This window comes from Mobula hypostoma, chromosome 17 (assembly GCF_963921235.1).
Source record: "Mobula hypostoma chromosome 17, sMobHyp1.1, whole genome shotgun sequence".
NCBI classification, from domain to species: Eukaryota; Metazoa; Chordata; class Chondrichthyes; order Myliobatiformes; family Myliobatidae; genus Mobula; species Mobula hypostoma.
Window position 1 is genome coordinate 39,321,800 of NC_086113.1, and position 21,185 is coordinate 39,342,984.

Here is a 21,185-nt window from a genome sequence, read left to right on the forward strand (position 1 = left end):
ATTTTACATTTGTAAGGCGTGCACTTATGACATGGCATCGTGATGACGTATCCTATTAATGAACTTTTACATATAACCCACAATTATGTAAACGAAGGATGCTTCATCAAGCAATACTGTATATTTGCAATATTACTCAAATATTACTGAAAGATTAAATACACAATAGGCATACTCCTGGAGACCGTCCTATTAGAGTCTCCAAACTCAAAATACAACACATTTTGATACTCTTAAGATCAAAGGTTATGGTAGATAATTTAATACAGATTCAATAGTTACAATAACATTGTTAACTTCAGTATTTTGAGTCTCACAATTCTCCTAAGTTAGATATCTTTAAGATTCAAGATAGTTTAATGCCATTTTCTGTACACAAGTCTGAAGGAGAAATAATAGTTACTCTGGATCAATATAGAACAAAAAAACTCCACAAAAGATAAATAACAGTAGAAAAGCATGATAAATATAAATGCAGTACATAACAGTACATAAAATAGCTATATACATAGACTGATTCTACATCCATAAAGTGATGCTAGTCTGTTGGTAAAAAAAAATAAATCAAATCATTAAAAAGTGACATAAGGTCAGAAGGTGTTGCATCTTTGTGGACAGAGCTAAGGAACTGAAAGGGTAAAAAGATCCTGACAGGAGTCGTATGCAGACCCCAAAACAGCAGTAAGATTGTGGTCTACAAATTACAATGGGAGATAGAAAATGCACGCCAAAAGGGCAATGTCACAATAGTCATGGGTGGGCTTCAATATGCAGGTAGATTGGGAAAATCAGGTTGATGCTGGATTCCAGGAGGGGGAATTTCAAGAATGCCTACAAGATTGCTTTTTAGAGCAGGTCGTTGTTCAGCCCACAAGGGGATCAGCTATTCTGGATTGGGTGTGGTGCAATGAAACAGAATTCATTAGAGACCTTAAGGAAAAAGAATGCCGAGGGCAAATGATCATATGATCAAATTCACGCTGAAGTTTGAAAAGGAGAAGCTAAAGTCAAGTATTACAGTGAAGTAAAGGGAATTAGAGAGGCATGAGAGAAGAGCTGGCCAAAATTGATTGGAAAAGAACACTGGTAGGGATGATGGCAAAGCAGCAATGGCTGGAATATCTGGAAGCAATTCGCAGGGCACAGGATATATACATCCCAAAGAGGAAGATGTATTCTAAAGGAAAGATGACTCAACCGTGGCTAACAAGAGAAGTCAAAGCGGCAAGGAGAGGGGGAGAACAAGAATCAGATGAGGCCAGGGCTGCACGACTCCAGGATCAAAGAGTCAGGACAAATAAAGATGAGAGAAGAGACAGAGGAGGAGAGGCATGCATGTCTCCAGGATCAGCGAGAAAGAATAAACAGCAGAAGAGATAAAGAGATGGGGGATAAAAGGGCTGCATGTCTCCAGAATGACGGGAGGCACAAGGGTGGCAGATAAACCAGAAATGATGCCATCAAAAGTGTCCTTCGTTAAACGAGAAGCAGCTATATTTGCTTTGCTATGCGTCGTTCTTCTTTAATAAACTGAGGTTTTCTACAGTTTCCAAAGCAAAGCGATACCAATAGCATTCAGGAAAATTTAATGTTCATTCTGGTTACATCAGACTGCACCACCCTTCTCTCAAAGGGTGCCCCAACGGGTCACCCCGTTGTCTAGTACATCTTTATTGGGACAAAGTAATTCACAAGAATCATCTGAAAGCTTCTGAAGACAGACAACCTGGGCACCCAAAGTTAATAAACACAAGAGATCCAGCAGATGCTAGAAATCCAGAGCAACACACTAAGTACTGGAGGAACTCAGCAGGTCAAGCAGCATCTATGAAAATGAATAAATAGTTGATGTTTCAGACTGAGGCACTTCATTAGGACCCAAAATTAATGCTGCAAATCTGACTCTAGAGTACACATAATTCCCAACTATCGATTGATCAAATATACCTGTGATTGTACTTGATATGCTAAATTACAAAATCAGCCCGGCTCGCAAGCTATTTTGAATCCAGTAACAATGATGCAAAATAACTTGGCCCATGTTTCCTGATTTGATATAGGCCAACGAACATAACCCCATGTATCTCTTGAGCAGCCAGCCCCTGCTGTAGCCCAGCAGCCTGTGTTCTGTATATAGTACTGTTTGTAGGCAAAACTATCCTTTTGACTTCAAACTGATTACTGCTTGCAATTTACATTAAAACCTAAAGACTATTTCTCACCTGAATACAGGTGTCCCCCGCTTTTCAAACGTTCGCTCTACGAAACCTGACTGTTATGAAAGACCTACATTAGTACCCTGTTTTCGCTTTCAGAAGGTGTTCTCACTGTTACGAAAAAAAAAAGCAGCACACGGGGAAAATCAGCGCGCGCCCCAAGCAGCCGCTCTCCCCAGATTCGGAACAGCATTGCTTAAACACGTGCCTGTGAGCAGCTGTTAGCAAGATGAGTTCTAAGGTATTGGAAGAGCCTAAAAGAGCTCGTAAGGGTGTTACACTTAGCGTCAAACTAGACATAATTAAGCGTTTTGATCATGGTGAATGAAGTAAGGACTAAGTGAGTTTGGCTTGTGGAAGCTGACGAACATGATGTTGAAGAGGTTTTGGTATCCCATGACCAAGAACTGATAGGTGAAGAGCTGATGCAATTGGAAGAGGAAAGGATAACAATTGAAACTGAATACAGTAGCAAACGGACCGAAACTGAAGTCGTCCAGGAACTGAACATGAAGCAACTGCGTGAGATTTTCGCTGCAATGATAAAGTACGACTTTAATTTTGAAAGGGTACGTAGGTTGAGGGGATATTTGCAGGATGGTTTGAGTCCATATAAAGAATTGTATGATCGAAAAATGCGCGAGGCTCAGCAATCAAGCAAGCCTTCCGCATCAGCCACAGTAGACAACGAACCTCGACCTTCAACATCGAGGCAGGGAGTCATAGGAGAAGATGAGCTGTCTGTTGTCATGGAAACAGACGAAGAGATGACACCCCAGTGTCCCACCACCCCGCGATTTGCGGAGAATGCAGCGGTAGCCGGGAGGCACACAGCACATCTTTAAGAAAAAAGCTGAAATAAACATGCTAATTAATTAGGTGCCACCTGACACGTAATTAATTAGCATGTTCATTCCGGCTTTTTTCTTAAAGATGTGCTGGATGCCTCCCAGCTACCATTGTACCCCTGCATGCTTCGCAGCAATGTATCGGACGGCAGCCTGGAGGGTGGGGGCCACTGTACCACCCAGCCTGCGATGACTCAATCTAACATACCATCATCAGTGTGCTCGCGCTGAACCAATTCCCGTAAGTGATACTACACTGTACATACATTATTTCTACCTCATATAGACTGTGCATTTTTACGTGTTATTTGGTATGATTTGGCAGCTTCATAGCTTAAAGGTTACTGGAGAGAGTGTTTTTGCCAAGAGCGCTTGCACCGTGTTTTTGCCAACGGCGCTTGTGCGAGATTTTCACTATGGAGAACAGTGCAGTAATGATTGTGGGAAAGTATTTCTACTTCATATAGGCTGTGTATTTATCATATCATTCCTGCTTTTACTATACGTTACTGTTATTTTAGGTTTTATGTGTTATTTGGCATGTTTTGGTAGGTTATTCTTGGGTCTGCGAATGCTCACAAATTTTTCCCATATAAATAAATGGTAACTGCTTCTTCGCTTTACGACATTTCGGTTTACGAACCATTTCATAGGAACGCTCTACCTTCAGATGGCGGGGGAAACCTGTAACTCCTAAATCCCATGTCTCCATGGATCTATCTATACTGTGTAAATTAATATATCACTATTGAATATACATTAGAAGACTTCAAAAGTTACCAAAAAATATACAAAAGTAGAAAATTGCAAGACGAGTATTATATTTTAAAACATGTCATTACAAATTTAAATAATTAATTTTATTATGGTTCAGTTTTCTTGCTTTGGTTTTATCCCTCTTGATCCAATTAATTCACTGCACCTGTTACCATATTACATTACACAACTCAATTCAGTCTGGAGTGAAAAAGCACAGGCATGTGAGGCCACAAAGATCCACAATGGTAGAAGTAAAAGAAAGAATTTGATCTATTCTCTTTTCACTGGAGTCCAAGTGTATCAATCCAAAGTATAATTAAGCTCATTCACAAAGCCACTGTGGATTTAGCAGATCATTTATGAAATCCAATATCTCAATGACAGCACACTAAAGTTACTGCCTAATAACTGCAGTGCTGCTTCAATTTTCAAACTGCACAAAACAGGATTAATAAAATGAAAAACTGTAATGTACCACAGATTAACAGTCTAAAACTAGCTACACCACCTTAAATGTGGCACTGCATGCACTGTTCAGCTACTGGAAGCAATCTCAATATTGGGAATGATTTGGGACAGCAGAAAAGATACACTAGCATATTGGCTAGCACAGAACACTGTAGATGCAAGAACAGATTGGATAAAATAGGCAAACATGAGGAAATCTGCAGATGCTGGAATTTCAAGCAACACACATAAAAGTTGCTGGTGAACGCAGCAGGCCAGGCAGCATCTCTAGGAAGAGGTACAGTCAATGTTTCAGGCAGAGACCCTTCATCAAGACTAACTGAAAGGAGAGTTAGTAAGAGATTTGAAAGTGGGAGGGGGAGGGGGAGATCCAAAATGATAGGAGAAGACAGGAGGGGGCAGGATGGAGCCAAGAGCTGGACAGGTGATTGGCAAAAGGGATATGAGAGGATCATGGGACAGAAGGCCTGGGAGAAAGAAAAGGGGGAAGGGGAAAAACCCAGAGGATGGGCAAGGGGTATAGTGAGAGGAACAGAGGGAGGAAAAGGAGAGAGAGAAAAAGAATGTGTGTATATAAATAAATAAATAACGGATGGGGTACGAGGAGGAGGTGGGGCATTAGTGGAAGTTTGAGAAGTCAATGTTCATGCCATCAGGTTGGAGGCTACCCAGACGGAATATAAGGTGTTGTTCCTCCAACCTGAGTGTGGCTTCATCTTTACAGTAGAGGAGGCCGTGGATAGACATGTCAGAATGGGAATGGGATGTGGAATTAAAATGTGTGGCCACTGGGAGATCCTGCTTTCTCTGGCAGACAGAGCGTAGATGTTCAGCAAAGTGGTCTCCCAGTCTGCGTCGGGTCTCGCCAATATATAAAAGGCCACATCGGGAGCACCGGACGCAGTATATCACCCCAGTCGACTCACAGGTGAAGTGTCGCCTCACCTGGAAGGACTGTCTGGGGCCCTGAATGGTAGTGAGGGAGGAAGTGTAAGGGCATGTGTAGCACTTGTTTCGCTTACAAGGATAAGTGCCAGGAGGGAGATCGATGGGGTGGGATGGGGGGGGGGGGACAAATAGACAAGGGAGTCGCGTAGGGAGCGATCCCTGCGGAAAGCAGTGGGGGGGGGAGGGAAAGATGTGTTTAGTGGTGGGATCCCGTTGGAGGTGGCAGAAGTTACAGAGAATTATATGTTGGACCCGGAGGCTGGTGGGGTGGTAGGTGAGGACAAGGGGAACCCTATTCCTAGTGGGGTGGTGGCAGGATGGAGTGAGAGCAGATGTGCATGAAATGGGGGAGATGCGTTTGAGCGCAGAGTTGATGGTGGAGGAAGGGAAGCCCCTTTCTTTAGAAAGAAATGAAAAGCCTGGAATGAAAAGCCTCATCCTGAGAGCAGATGCGGTGGAGACGGAGGAATTGCGAGAAGGGGATGCCATTTTTGCAAGAGACAGGGTGAGAAGAGGAATAGTCCAGATAGCTGTGAGAGTCAGTAGGCTTAGAGTAGACATCAGTAGATAAGCTGTCTCCAGAGATAGAGACAGAAAGATCTAGAAAGGGGAGGGAGGTGTCGGAAACAGACCAGGTAAACTTGAGGGCTAGGTGAAAGTTGGAGGCAAAGTTAATGAAGTCAACAAGCTCAGCATGCGTGCAGGAAGCAGCGCCAATACAGTCATCAATGTAGCGAAGGAAAAGTGGGGGACAGATACCAGAATAGGCACGGAACATAGATTGTTCCACAAACCCAACAAAAAGGCAGGCATAGCTGGGACCCATGGCTACATCTTTAGTTTGGAGGAAGTGGGAGGAGCCAAAGGAGAAATTATTAAGAGTAAGGACTAATTCCGCTAGAAGGAGCAAGTGGTTGTCAAGGGGAACTGGTTAGGTCTGGAATCCAAAAAGAAGGGGAGAGCTTTGAGACCTTCCTGATGGGGGATGGAAGTATCTAGGGACTGGACATCCATGGTGAAAATAAAGCGGTGGGGGCCAGGGAACTTAAAATCATCGAAAAGTTTCAGAGCGTGAGAAGTGTCACGAACATAGGTAGGAAGGGATTGAACAAGTGGGGATAAAACAGTGTCGAGGTATGCAGAAATGATTTCGGTGGGGCAGGAGCAAGCTGAGACAATGGATCAACCTGGACAGGCAGGTTTGTGGATCTTGGGTAGGAGGTAGAAACGGGAAGTGCAGGGTGTGGGAACTACAAGGTTGGTAGCAGTGGATGGGAGATCCCCTGAGTGGATAAAGTCGGTGATGGTGTGGGAGACAATGGCCTGGTGTTGCTTAGTGGGGTCATGATTGAGGGGTAAATAAGAGGAGGTATCTGCCAGTTGTCGCTGTGCCTCAGCAAGGTAGAGGTCAGTGCGCCAGACTACAACAGCACCCCCTTATCGGCGGGTTTTATAGTAAGGTTAGGATAAGATAGGCTTTCATCTCAGAGAAACCTGTGTGGGATAAATTTTAAATAGATCTGAGGGGCAAGTTGCCCCCTCCCCGTCAGAAGGTGTTGAATATTTGAAAGAAGCTGTTTGAGAAGGCAGATACAATCACCATATTAAAAAGGATTTGGAAAGGTACTTGGATAGGAAAAGCATAGGGGCATTCGGGCCTAATGCAGGTAAATGGGATTTGCATAGCAAGCAGCATGGTCAACACGGCGTCTGACATTTCTGTGCTCTGTGAATCTATAATTCTATGATCAGTTACTAGTTCCAGAGCCATGCCAGAACAAGCAGACAACCCAAAATATCCATGATACCCATCCTTTGATATCTGAGAATCTTAACACTTACTGCAATGATACTTAGAATTGATTGGTGCAACAAATTTTCAGACTGGCACCCTTTCCAAATTAGGCAGATGTTACCAGTTTGAGATGTTCATGTGTAGTCACACTGCTGGAAAGTCTATTTCCTCATTGAAACTCAATGCCATTTTCCCTCCCAAAACAAACTCATTAATTTGTACTTCTTCGTTCCTGCAATCCCCGGTCCACATTTACTTCTTGTGCTTAAGAAGAAGTGTAGCATTAAATATTCTTCCCGTAGCCTACAACAATAATTTCTTCTAAGTCTTGATGAAATGTCCCAGACTGAAACATTGACCGTTTACACTTTTCCATCAATGCTGCATGGCCTGCAGTGTTCTTCCAGCATCTTCTGTGTGCTGCATTCGATTTACAGCACTTGCAGATTTTCTCGTGTTTGGAATAATTTCTTCTATTCCAGTTCACACTAACGTCTTTTGCCCACTGCCACCTTTCCTTACCTCTGCTCTTTCACCCCCTGCTTATTTGGTCTCAATGAATTTTCAATTTTTAAAATATTCCAAGTGTTGATTAAATTGCCCTTCAAACAGAGTCCAAGAGATTCACAATCCTCAAACAAAAAACAACTGCTTTTTAAAAATAAACATGTGAACTTAGTTCTAGATATCACAACAAAAAGGAACTTCCTCTTTCCATCCATTCATCAGAATCCTTCAAGATTCAAAGTTCATATATTAACAAAGAAGGTATAAATTATAAACATTTGAGATTTATGAGCTTACAGGTAGCCACAAAGCAAGAAACCCGAAAGAACCCAATTGAAGAAAAAAATAAAAGACCAACACTTGAAGTGCATGGGAAAGGAGAGAAAAAAAACACATATCAAGCAAACAATTGAAGCGAACAACAACATTATGAACCGAATGGAGTCCTCAGATCCAAACCCTGGAGCATTCTAGAGTAGGCCCAAAGCCTTGCTTATCAGTTCATCATATTAATAGGCATGGAGCACAGTAGCTAGGCAGTCTTCATAGCCTCAGTACACAGAGAGGAATAACCATCACGGACAGCGAGTGAAATTGGCTCTCGCCTCAGATCCCAACATCCTGTCCTTTCAGTCTATCTGGGCCAGCATTTAAATTGAAAAAAAAACAGCGGAACAGCGAAAGGCTCCAGCATCCTGGAGAGAAGAGTGAACATTGCAGAGAATGAGTGAAATTAGGCTCTCATTTCTGATCTTGGCTGGCATTTAAATTGTCTAAACAGCCGATCGCGCCTCGCACTAGGACCCAATGACTATGAGGGGCTTAGGGCCTAGACCACGCTGCCCAGCAATTCACTCTAGGCCCAGATTTTGCCCCCCAGCCTGAAGTCACTCTCAAGCTCTTCAAATCAGCTCAGCACCCAGAGCAATCCAACTTTTCACCCACGCCAGTTACAGGAACATCAAATCTCCTCTCGGCACCCAGAGCAATCCAACCTTGCACCCAGGCCGGTTGTACGGGCATCAGAACTTCACTGCCCCAACTTCTCTCTGAATAGATCACTCCAAATGCATCGATTCTGAAACAGGCCTTCCCGGCTCATCCCCTGAACTTGCCCTTCACTGTTTGTGGTGATAATTTACATAATTTACCTCAGAAAAAGATGTTTTTAGTGATTTTTTTGTGAAATTTCTTGCCTAACTACCAATGAGATGTCACATGTATTCGATAGCACCATCTAACTACCAAGTTAGTTATGATCTTAAGTAACTTGTTTTTCTTCTCTCTTCCCATTCTTGGACATGAAATGTTAACTCTTTCTCCCTTTACAGATATTGCCTGCGTTGCTGGACACTTCCAGTAATTTTTGTTTTTATTTCATATTACTAGCATCCATAGTCTGTTTCTTTCAGCTGAGGATCCTATGTGTGTCAATCAAGTTACCTTTCATTAAACTTCCAATGGATTCAGATTTAGCTTATCCAAAACTTCCTCATAGACAGCCCCTGCCTTCAATTATAAATTTTCTTTGAACTCCTCCAATGCAGTCATATCCTTTCTTACACAAGGAGAACATCTTTCCCAACCTTCTCTAGATCTCTCAAACAGTGACTTCAGTTAAATTGTGTTCATACATTTGGTTACTTTTCCTCAATCACCACATTCAGCATCTATTTCCTCATTCACCTTTTTTCCACTAATAAATCGAAAAAGCACAATACAGATCCAACCATGGCAACTTGAATTGGGTGGCAGAGGTTAAGGGGGTGCGTGGGATAGGAAAAAGAGAGAAAAGGAAAAGTTAGGGAAATATTTCCCTCTTTTGCTACATTCAAGCTCGTTCAACTTTAATTATCATTCAACCTTACATTAATACCCATGAATACAGTCAAACAAAACAGCATCCCTCTGGGGCCCAGGTGCAAAACACTACTACTGGCCCTACACAGCACAAAACACACATAGCACATATAGTCACACTAAAAATATATAGCCAAAGTTCCCAAGTGACCCATCCTGTAAACTGATGGTGTACGGGTGTTATCAGCAAGAACAAGTAGTTTCCAGCAATTGACAGACGAATGCGCGCATGCAATTTAGCTCGTCATTCCACAGATTGAACACTAGAGGACAGCACCAACAGGAGAGATCAGCCCCCAACCCAACATGGACGCCACACTGCACAGCCTTTAGTGTCTCGTCTCCTGGACTGCCGCAACAGACAAGCCCGAGGCTTGATGCCGATTCCTTTCTACGGCCAAGGTCACACAACTCCTCCACTGTCTGTCTCACCAATAAACAAGGGAAATGGACTTGCAGCATCTTACATTATCAATGTCCAACAGGGTCTAGCAATCACAAGAGAAACATCCAAGACAATCACATGCATTTAGAGACTGCACACCACTTTTGCGCCAACTCCAATACCTTCCTGTAGCAGGCTTTAACACGGCCCACACCAAGACCTCCACCAACGTGCAGCTTGCTAATGGGATAGACCTGCAGTACCTGAAGTTCTTAATGTTCAGCATTATCCTCTGATTTAAAAAAAACACTTAAAAAAGACAAAACACCGAGGGGCTGCTGCATTCAAAAGCACTGCCACCTTTCTGGAATTTCACTAAAATAAGTGATGAAATATGTCCAAGCACATTAAAGTAACCCACATCATAACATACTTTCAATGTATCTATGAGGTTTAACATTACATTCATAACTTTAGTTACATTGTCTTTATCTGTTTTTGCTACTTCTAAGTTGGTACATGTCCCATAATTTTAAAACATCATATTCTCTGTATTTGCCTAAATAGGACATTAGCAATATTTGTACACTCATAGTGAACAGCTAGTACTTGATTTATAATCATCTTCAGTTTCTTTCAATTTAAACAAACTGTACTTGTTGAATTATGGTCAGGATAATCAAATTTGCAAAAGAGTTGGTGACCAGCCTTTGGAAGCAGTCACTATTCTCTTGGCCTCAATATGGTACTGTACTTAGATTCAGAGTAATACAGCACAGTTGCAGGCCCTTTGGCCCTTCTAGTCTGTGCCAGACTGTTATTCTGCTTAGTCCCATCAACCCACATCTGGACCATAGCTCTCCATACCACTCCATACCTCTCCCATCCATGTACATATTCAAATTACTCTTGTATGTTGCAATCGAACCCACATCCACTACTTCCTTTGGCAGCTGGTTTGACACTCACAGCACCCTCTGAGTGAGAAAGTTCCCCTCAGGGTCTCCTTAAATAATTCACCCTTCACCTCTGAGCTCTAGTTCTTGTCTTACCCATCTTCAGAGGAAGAAGCCCACTTGCATTTACCCTATCTACACTCCTCACAATTTTGTATATCTTTATCAAACCTCCCCTCACTCTCCTACACTCCACAGAATAAAGCCCTAACCTATTCAACCTTTCCTTATAACTCAGGTCCTCAAGTCCCAGCAACATCTTTGTAAATTTTCTCAGTACTCTTTCAAACTTATTGGTATCTTTCCTATAGGTAGGTGACCAGAAGCTCACACAATAGTCCAAATTTTAATTCCCCAACATCTTGTACAACTTCAGCATAACATTCCATAACATCAACACATTTGCAATGTAAATTTCACAATCATTCAACAAATACTGCCAGCAATTCTCAAAGAACATAAAAAACTGGAGAACTAAATAATTAAAATATTTCTAGACCATCACACAATATTTCAAGCAACCCTACAGCCTTTGTATCACTGTGGACAGAAATTACAAACTTTAAAAACAGTTCAAATATCATCTACCCACATATAATGAGTACTCAGGAAGACGAGTAGTAGAGAGGAGAAGTAAAAATGCATAGATGCCATCCTAAACATCAAATAAATGAAACACTGTTTAAGTGTAAAGATATCACCCGTAAATAACCCAGTATACATTCATTATTGGGTGCACAAATACTCTTATCATTGCTCTTCAATGATATATTCCTTACACCTCCCAATCCTTTGCAGTCTGTATTCTCCCGTTGAAAAAGATCAGTATTCTCCCGTTAAAGCACTGTTTGGAATGAAGTCATTAGATCATGTTATTGTGGGCCACCTTTTAAAGCAAAGTGATCAAGACTTCTAAGCTGTTGAGGCCGTTATTCAGGCATTGATCTAACTGGATTGCACACTGAAGAACAGAACTTGTGTGATATAGACAACAACTCTATCATCAGTTTTTTTCCCATGTCTCAGCATCTTCTTTGGAAGTTGATTTTAAATTAATCATTTAGCTTTAAGCCACTTGACTTCACGCATCGGTTCAAAAGAACCACAAATCGGCACTTTAAAAGGCGGCATAAGCTATTCTATTAGGAAATTAAATATTGCAAAGCCCTTGTGACTTTGAGCATGCACTTTACTCGGTTCATTACTGAATCATCACCAAGTGTTGATATAAATGTAAGCCAAATGAGGAAAAAATAATTATACCTTTCATTCAATTTATTGCAGGGGAGATTTTAAGGTAGCAATTAGGCAATTAAAAAAATAGTGTTCCATTTGTTTACTGATGAAATATTAAAAATCCATTAAAATTTATCAGCAGCTTAAAGTGTTACATTTTAAAATGTACCATTTTAAACATACAGCTACTGATTACTGGCACACAGATATAATCAAAGAACCAAATTCCCAGAAGTGAATGACTATAAATCTCTACTATTGATTAGTAGAGGTTTATAGGATAAAGGATATATTTAATAGAGACTACATTTACTCCATTCACCAAATTTAAGACCAGTGAGTGGGGAACAGTTCTTTGAAATGCTATCATTTATACAGGATGCTTAAACCTCAACCCAATCTGACTCTCAGATGAGTACAGAGATGGAAGGGAAGTTCTCCCCATGTTTGGCCTTTGATTTATTTCCCAAACCAACACACATAATACATCAACAGCATTTCAAACAGTAGTTATTTGGGAGCCTAGTGTCATAACAACCACCTTTCCCTCAATGTCATCAAAAGGGCTGGTCAGGGACTTCAGGAAGTGGGGCAGAGCACACACCCTTGAGCGTTTCAGTGGTGCTGAGGTAGAGATGGTCGAGAATTTCAAGTTCTCATGTGTAAACATGACCAACAGCTTCTTCTGGTCAAAGCCATTGACTCTAACCAACGTTCACAGATACACCATTATCCAGATGCATCACAGCCAAATTTGACAACTGCTCTGCCCAAAATTTTAATAAACTGCAGAGTCGCAGTCGCAGCACAGTCCACCAACAAAAATCAGCCTCCCCTCTATAGTTCTAGAAAGGCAACCAATATAATCAAAGACACCCCTCCCATCCCAAAAATTTGCTCACTTCCTCCCTCCCAATGAGCAGTAGATATGAAATCTTGGGAAAAAAATGCACCATTTCACCCAAGGATAGCTTCTATCTATCTTATAGTACAAGACTTCTGAATGGATCTCTTGTATGAGAAATATGAACTCTTGACCACACAAGCTACCTTGTCTTGGCCACCACACTTTGTTGTCTACCTGTACTGCACTTTTGTGTACTGTAACACTATAACCTGCATTCTGTTAATTGCTTTTCCACAGTACTTCCTCAATGTTCTTATGCTTTGAAATGATCTGTATGAATTATTCAAAACAAAGTATTTCACTGTATCTCAGTACATGAGACAACAATTGCCAACTGGTCACAAAGTACACTAAGACCTTGAAATAACAAGTAGTCACAAAAAAAAAATCAAGTTCCAGGGAACAATGCAGAATAGAATATTAGGCCGTTCTTAGAGTGGAGAAGGTTATGCCAAGATTGAATGAGGTGATCAATATTGTGAACATTTAACGATGGAAAGCAGACTTCACTAAATCTTTCTTGCTCAACTTGTTTCTTTAAATTCCTCAAAAGGATCGTTTCCTTATTTGCCTTGCTGCTCCTTTACTTTCTCTTCCTTCTGGAATGAAGACTTTAATTACAACTTTGTTCTTCCCAACTGTAAAAAATTCTCTTACAGCTTCGAAGTAATCCACAGTTGTTTTTGACAGTTCCTTCCTTTAGTTTTCACTTACTTATGGCAGTTCTTATAATTGTTGCTATTTTCTGACATTCCCTTCATCAACTCTTGGTTATCCTATAGTGACTTTTAAAACCCTCCCATCACCTGCCTTGCTGCTCCTTTTATTAACACTGTAATCTAATACAATCCTCTATTTCTTTGGCTACCTACATAAGAACAAAAACTACCTGGTGATTGGTACTTTAGTAGAATGCATACTGTATGAAAACTATAAATTATAGTTGCCATTACTGTTATCATTGTGTCTGTTAGTCAAATGTCCAAACTTGCCCCACATGTTAGCTTTAAGATACAGCTGTACAAGTTTCAGTCTAAATGTCACTCCAAACCAACATCCTTTCTCATGACTAATCTTTTTTTTAAAGATTAATTGATTCCAACTTATTAAACTTCCTGGGCCTAGGAAGCTTGCTCAGCATATTATGAATGTTTGATTGCATTTCCTGAGCCAAATCATCCAAGCTTTTTCTGTTTATTTTGCTTACTCTATAGGAAGTCCAACACCCACAGATCATTGCAGTGATAAATACTTACTAAGCTGCTAATTTATACAGTAATAAGCATACAACCACAGTTAAAAACCCTAGTTTATAAATTATGCCCAATAGTGCTTTCCGTCCTTTCATTTCTTATTTCCATCTATTTCAGTTCCAGATTTTCTGTGTTCTTAATATTGAGTTGATCTTATCCACTTGTCAGGACTATTGGTTTGAGAATACTCAGAAAAGAGCTGAAAAGTAGAGTTAATGAGCAGAAACATGTCTTGTTTGCCATCACAAGACATTGAGTTAAACACCATTGAGAAACAAATCAGACAGATAATGGATTAAAAAGAGCACAGCCTGCCTTGCATGATCTAGAAAGCACTGAAGCAGATTCAATACTCACTTCCAAAATGGAACTGGATAAATACGTGAAAAGCAAAAATATATGGCAAACTATGGAGAAAGGTCTGTGCAGGGGAACTAACTAGGTATAACCTTACAAAGATGTAACGCAGAGACAATGTGCCTTGCTACTCCTTTTGTCAACATTGAAGCTGCTTTGTTTTATCAGTACTATCATACATTTGGGCTGAGTCCACGGATTGCAACTTAAATTCAGTTCACATGATACCGTATAGAGTCAACAAATGCAGGAGAGTTTCATCCCAACAGCAGATGACTGTTCATGAACATTTCCAAATGATATTGCACCATCTAAGTATCTGTTCCCTTTGAAATGGGCACACAGCCGAATATTTCCAGATTTTTTTTTCTGGGTTTTGTATCAGATTCCCAGCAACTCTAGTATTTTACCAGAATCTGAATGAAAAGGCATAAGATGTGTTTATCTTTTTAAGTTGTGTCCAAATTGCGTCCCTCAGTGACCACTCACTTACCAAACTAACACATAGGTCAGTATACTGGCAAGAGAAAATCTGCAGATGCTGGAAATCCAAGCAACACACACAAAATGCTAGAGTAACTCTCAGCAGGCCAGGTAGCATCTATGGAAAAGAGTACACAGCAGGTATTTCAGGCCGAGATCTCTCAGTCCTGTTGAAGAGTCTCGGCCCAAAACATCGATTGTTCACTCTTTTCCATTGATGCTGCCTGACCTGCTGAGTTCCTCCTGCATTTTGTGTGTGTTGCTTAGATCAAGATATTCTTCATTACATCAAATAGGCACCAGCAATGGTAAAAAATAATGTGATAAGTTGTTGCCTTAGAAACTACTAGATTGTAAATGGTCATGTGCCTAAGGTATCAATAAAATCTCTTTTTTCCCCAAGCAGCCACATGATAAAATAAATAACACAGTCTAATGTTTTCAACATAGCAGAACAGAGCAGCAGCTACTGTCCCTGTTTACCTTCAATAAAGTTGTCCAAAATAGTTCTTTTGAAAAAACATTTTCCTGTGGAGACATTCAGCAGGGAAGCTCCTTGATTAATCTTCAGAGGTACGCAGACCATAAAACCAGGGAGTAAACATGAACACACCCACAAAAAAAAATCACTATACAGTGAGAACTTTTGTAACTTTCAATCAAGTATTCAGGCATTCTAAATTGTACTGAACAGAAAGCTGACTCACTTAATCAGTCAAGGAATCAGTCTGGCAAATATCTGCTGCACCTACTCTATAGCAAATAGATCTTTTCTTGGATGAGGAGTTCAAAACTGCACACAACAGCCCGTGTGCTGTCTTACCAAATTTCTAAGTAAATGCAGCAGGGCATCTGTGGTCCTATATTCAACGTTCATTATGAAGCCCAAAGAGTCGAAGCAGGAAAAGAGGCCTTTTGGCCCAGCATGTCTACACGAGCCATCTAATACCTTTCCACAGCAATATAATTTCTCAGCATTCAGTCTTTGGCGTTCTGTGCCAGTCTTTCCAGTGCTCATCTGAATAGTTCTTAAATGTTGTGAGCATACATTTTTCAGCTCTCACTCAGGTAAGAAATTCCAGATTTCAACTGCTCACTACTTGCAAAACAAAAATCTCCTCAAATCCCTTGCATGTCATCTGACTTTAAATGTATACTGTCCAGTTCTAAGGCCTAACTATGCCCTTCATAATTGTACATACATAAGTAAATCAAGTCAACCACCCTCCCTCAGTCTTCAGACCAAGGAAAACAAACCCAGTCACGAAGAGTTGGACCCGACTTAATGACTGAACAACAACAAAAAGGTACAGCCTTCATCACCATCTGGAGCGGGTCCAGAGGTTAACCACCCTCAGAAGTAGTTTCTCAGCATCTCAATTTTAATAGCCTGGCCCTTTATTTTGTATCTACAGTAGCGTGTAAAATTTTTAGGTACATGTAAAAAAAAGTGTTAAGTGAAGGTGCTTTCAAAAATAATGAAAGAAGTTTCTAAATATCAAAAAAGTTACTATAAAGAACAGTAAACAGTAAAAAACTAAATCAAATCAATATTTATTGTGATCACCCATTGCCTTTAAAGCTGCACCAATACCCTTAGGTACACTGTTGCACAGTTTTATTAGAAAATTAGCTGGTAGGTTGTTCCAAGCATACTGGAGAACTTGCACAGTTCCCTTGCAAACTTTGGCTGTCTCGCTTGTTTGTCTCTCCAGGTAATCCCAGACAGCCTCGATGATGTTAAGATCAGGGTTCCGTGAAGGCCATGCCATCTAAAACCATATAAAAATATCTAAGGTCCCTAAGACTTTTGCACAGTATTGTATATCCCCTTATTCATGACTCTCTTGCTCCTGAGAACATCTCAACATCTACCCTGTAATGAATACTAGCACCTCAGTGTCATTATCATTACTTGAGCAAAGTCCAGATCTTACAGAATTCACCTTCAATGACATAAAGCCATTCTTTCTTGGTAAAATAAGCACATTCCTGAAATTAAGCTCCTTATCAATAGAGGTATTTTCAAACATCTCATCTTCAGTATCATCAAAAAAAGGCATGATATTTTGCTTGAACGGACATAGAATAAAATCAAATCAATGCTGTGGTCTAAGGGTCACAGAAGCTGCATTTCAGATCATACAGGATAGGTGCAAATGAAGCTGAGATAACATTTGCTGCTGAATTTCTAAGATTTGTCCTTGTAGCCAGAGTCCTGGATGATGGGGTTTCAGATCAATGGTCACCTTTTTGATACTCAGTGACAGCAAAGTATCATATCAAAAGAATGTGACTGGACTTTCCTTGTTGAAGACTGCATGACACATACAAAGCACAAAGACATTTATCAGCCTAGGTTTTATTGTAGAGCCTGATTCCTTCAAGATCTGAAGTGATGCACATAGAAATGAACACAGTCTAGTCAACAGCAACATTTCCAAATCACCAAGCTGTTCATGTAATATTTTGACAGCGGCATCTTACTGAAACTTGGGAAAATTGCCTAGGTAGAAAAGGTTAGATAAACCCATCCTGGTTAACTACCATCCAGTTTATCTTAAACTGCAAAGTGATAATGGTAGTCCTGTCAACTAGCTCTTAGCTACTGATAAAACTGCTTACTGAAGCTTAGTTCCAGAACTCATCACAGCCTCTGTGGTGAAAGAGAAGGCATCAATGAAGCTGGTTCAGCCTAGACTGGGGATCTCTCACAATTGTTGTTGCTCCTTTTCGAACCTTGTGGCGCATCGGGCGGCATTTTAGGCATTTCCTTAGTAATTGCCTGTTTTTCTTTTTCGAGGCCAAGCTGCTAGCTCAACTGGAAAGTGCACAAGGAACCAGCTGAATTTGATCTGGGGACCATTTAGCTTGAAGTTCAGTGCTGATGCCACTACAGCTACACCACCGGCCGGCATCTCTCACAATAGACACACTAATTTGCACTGGCTAAAATGCAACTTGTTAACCACAGACAGCTGTCTGCAAATTCAAATGCTGTAAAACGTTGTTCATTCACTCCAAAATGAGCAAGTTGAAAAAAGTCACCATGAAAAAAAGCATCTCAAATTTACATCCAAATATCCTCCCGGATCAGAATTAAAATCATGCCTAATAGAATCTAATTTCTGCATTCACTCAGAAAGCTAACAGAACCACTGAAGCTAGTTGTGTTACCAAATGAGACATTATTTGTGCTAAGTGTACACATTTTCATAAAGAATTTCTAAGAAAAATATTGTTCAAGTGACTGCAAACTGATAGTCAACTAATAATATCTTCAACCAATGAAGCAAACTGTTACTGGGCTGCTTGGATATTTGTCTTCTATTTTCATTATATTCCAATGACTCCAGTGTTACTCTTTACATAATCAAGAATTTGGATCTCTTTACCCTTACCTGATCTGGTGGGAATGAAATTTTAATTTTAGTGTTGGCAATATTATAATTTTAAAGTGAACACTTTGGATAAAGTGCTGAAGTCACTTAACGTTAGTCCAGGTGAAATGATTGGAGCCCTTTATCCAAGGGCTGAGTTTGAGGGAAATACTGCACTGCCAAATGTTTCATCTTTTTAAAAGACATTTAAGTCAGGCTGATATTCAAATTCTGTGGTATTGATTTCAAGAAAGCAGGTTACTTCTCACTGGTACGTTAATCAACATTTAGCCGTTAATACTCATCACTTAAAGACTGTTTTGGCCTTACTTTATTGCAATTTCAGACATTTAAAATGCACAACGAAGACTTCCACGTTTCCCTGCACTCCACAGATAATTATATTTCAAAAGTACTTAATTCACTGCAAAGCTATTTAAAACATCCTAAAATCATTATAGTAATTTAAACATTTTAACTGAGATTCAAGAGGGACAAGACACCTTCAGTATAATTTAGTTACAATTCTGTACCTGAGGTTTGATGGCAGATTAAGTTACATTTAGAAAAGTCACCCTAAAATAAATATTCATACTTCTCATAACGTAATAGGAAACTAAGAGAGCCCACGCCCTCTTAAATGATGAATCAAATAAAAACAACCAATCCAACTCAAGATCAAAGCTTCACCTCAATTAATCATACTTCTTCAAAGTACATGTACTTGATTCGACGTACATTGGCTTCTTCCCATTTTAGTGTGGGCACCCTATTCTCCATTAACTACTGTATATCTTTACGAAGAGGCATTAGAGAACGCGATTCCCATTTGGTTACAGCTTTCAGATACTGCAATCAATTATAGATTACAAATTTGCATCAAACACCTCAGACAATCCCCAACCCACACGTGCACACTCACCTTCTGCCCTCAGCACAAATCACGTGATAGAAATGGTTGAAAAGGTTCTTCTCAGGTTACAAAGGTGCTGGAAGTTTTAGCTGGAAATCTCGCGCAAGTCGAATTGACCAAACTTCCAACCTACCCCTTTCATTCCACCCACCACAATTCCTTTTACTAATATAAATCATAAGCATCAACAATAGCGGGACTTCAACAAATCAATCCATTGCATTAAGAGGGTTGGGTGATCTCTAGCGGATTGTTACTTCGTGATAACAATGTTTTACTGCCGATTCCATTCCATTCCCTCAAAAAAAATTGAGTAGTTTAATGAGCAGGAGAACAAGTAACAGTGCGCTACAACTTAATAACTGCGGATAGCGTTGTTTTACGTACTACACAAATTAAACATTCCAGACTTTAAATATGTTTATCAAACAGGTTCGTGGGGAGGGTTGGTACTTGCCTCAGTCTGCTTTGTACAGGGGCGTTTCACGCTTCACTTTGCCATTCTGTTCCTAGGTTACGCGCATTTCCAGTAAGCGTCAGTAACTCACTTCAGTCTCCTTTGTACGGGCGTTTTAGGCGTCACATTGCCATTCTGTTCCTAGGTTTTCGTACATTTCCAGTAAATATTGCCCCAGTGATCTAACGAATTAAAACGCACACCAAAAAGAAAATGAAGTGGGATTACGCGCGCGCGCACACACACACAGACGAAGCGAAATGGCAAACGGTATTCTGCCTCTTGCGATGGCCTAAGATGGCTCAGGGACGCGAACCGCCCGCCCGCCCTGCGTCTCTGGGCAGCCGCTTACTGCTGGAAACATTGAAATCCACATAACACTATGGAAACTGCTAGTTACTCCTTGGCACAGCTCCGGGTCCTAGCGCTCACCTGAAACAGATGACGCTTATTCAAGTCACACGCGTTCAGTTTCGTTCAATACCTTAAAAATATTTGGAGCCAGTAAAAATTTTTGGAAGTTGCGCTGGAGGGAAGCCAGCTAGTAAACGAGGTACAATGCAAAATCCCACCGAACAAGTATGAAACAATTCTCAAATTATTTGTTTCTTTAGGTGCAATTTGTGGAATAAATATACAAGATTCATGACATCTCGCACCAAATTGTACATTTGGGAGCGGAGGTTAATGCCTCTGCTGTAATGGTTCATTGAAATCTGCAATAAAGCAAAAGTGTTGTGATCATCATAAAACGCACAGTTCCTTTCAACACACGAAATAAAAGGATTTGCATTTCTCATAATCTTGGGAATGTCCTACATCTTTTTATAGCTAATGAAGTACTTTTGAAATTAGACACTGTTAGACATGTAAGAACAGTATCAATGAAATGAGAAAGAAAAAAAATACTAAACCCCCAAGTAGCATAACATTTATTTTCTAATGGAATATCTAAGATCTGGACCTCTCCACTAAGGGAAGATCAATTCTAGATTGGCTTTAAACGCAAACAACAGGAATTCTGCAGATGCTGGAAATTCAAGCAACACACATAAAAGTTGCTGGTGAACGCAGCAGGCCAGGCAGCATCTCTAGGAAGAGGTGCAGTTGACGTTTCAGGCCGAGACCCTTCATCAGGACGAAGGCCTGCAACGTCGACTGCACCTCTTCCTAGAGATGCTGCCTGGCCTGCTGCGTTCACCAGCAACTTTTATGTGTGTTTCTAGATTGGGTGTTGTGTTATGAATCAGACATGATCAGTAAGCTTATGGTAAAGAAACACTTAGGAGACAGTGAACATAATATGATAGAATTCACCCTACAGTTTCCTAGAGAGAAGATAAAGTCAGATGTTTCAATATTACGGTGGAGTAAAGGGAATTGTAGAGGTGTGAGAGAGGAGCTGCTCAAAGTTGATTGGAAGGGAACACTATCAGAGATGATGGCAGGACAGCAAT

General features: G+C 40.5%; 1 protein-coding gene across 5 annotated transcripts in view; it reads right to left on the reverse strand.

Annotated features, from left to right (window-relative positions):
• The window catches only part of zdhhc11 (zinc finger DHHC-type containing 11), a 138,662-nt gene extending 118,601 nt beyond the window's left edge, over nt 1–20,061 (reverse strand). The window contains exon 1 of one of the 5 annotated variants that reach the window (XM_063069743.1): nt 19,820–20,061. Coding sequence is in view for 1 of the 5 variants with exons in the window: in XM_063069740.1 (XP_062925810.1) it covers nt 19,097–19,138 (42 nt within the window). In the remaining 4 variants the exon portion in view is untranslated. Of the gene's footprint in view, nt 1–18,891; nt 18,924–19,048; nt 19,185–19,728 lie in introns of those variants that run through there. The other 4 variants (XM_063069742.1, XM_063069740.1, XM_063069744.1 and 1 more) reach the window with 4 other exon arrangements.
• Nucleotides 20,062–21,185: the final 1,124 nt, after the last annotated feature.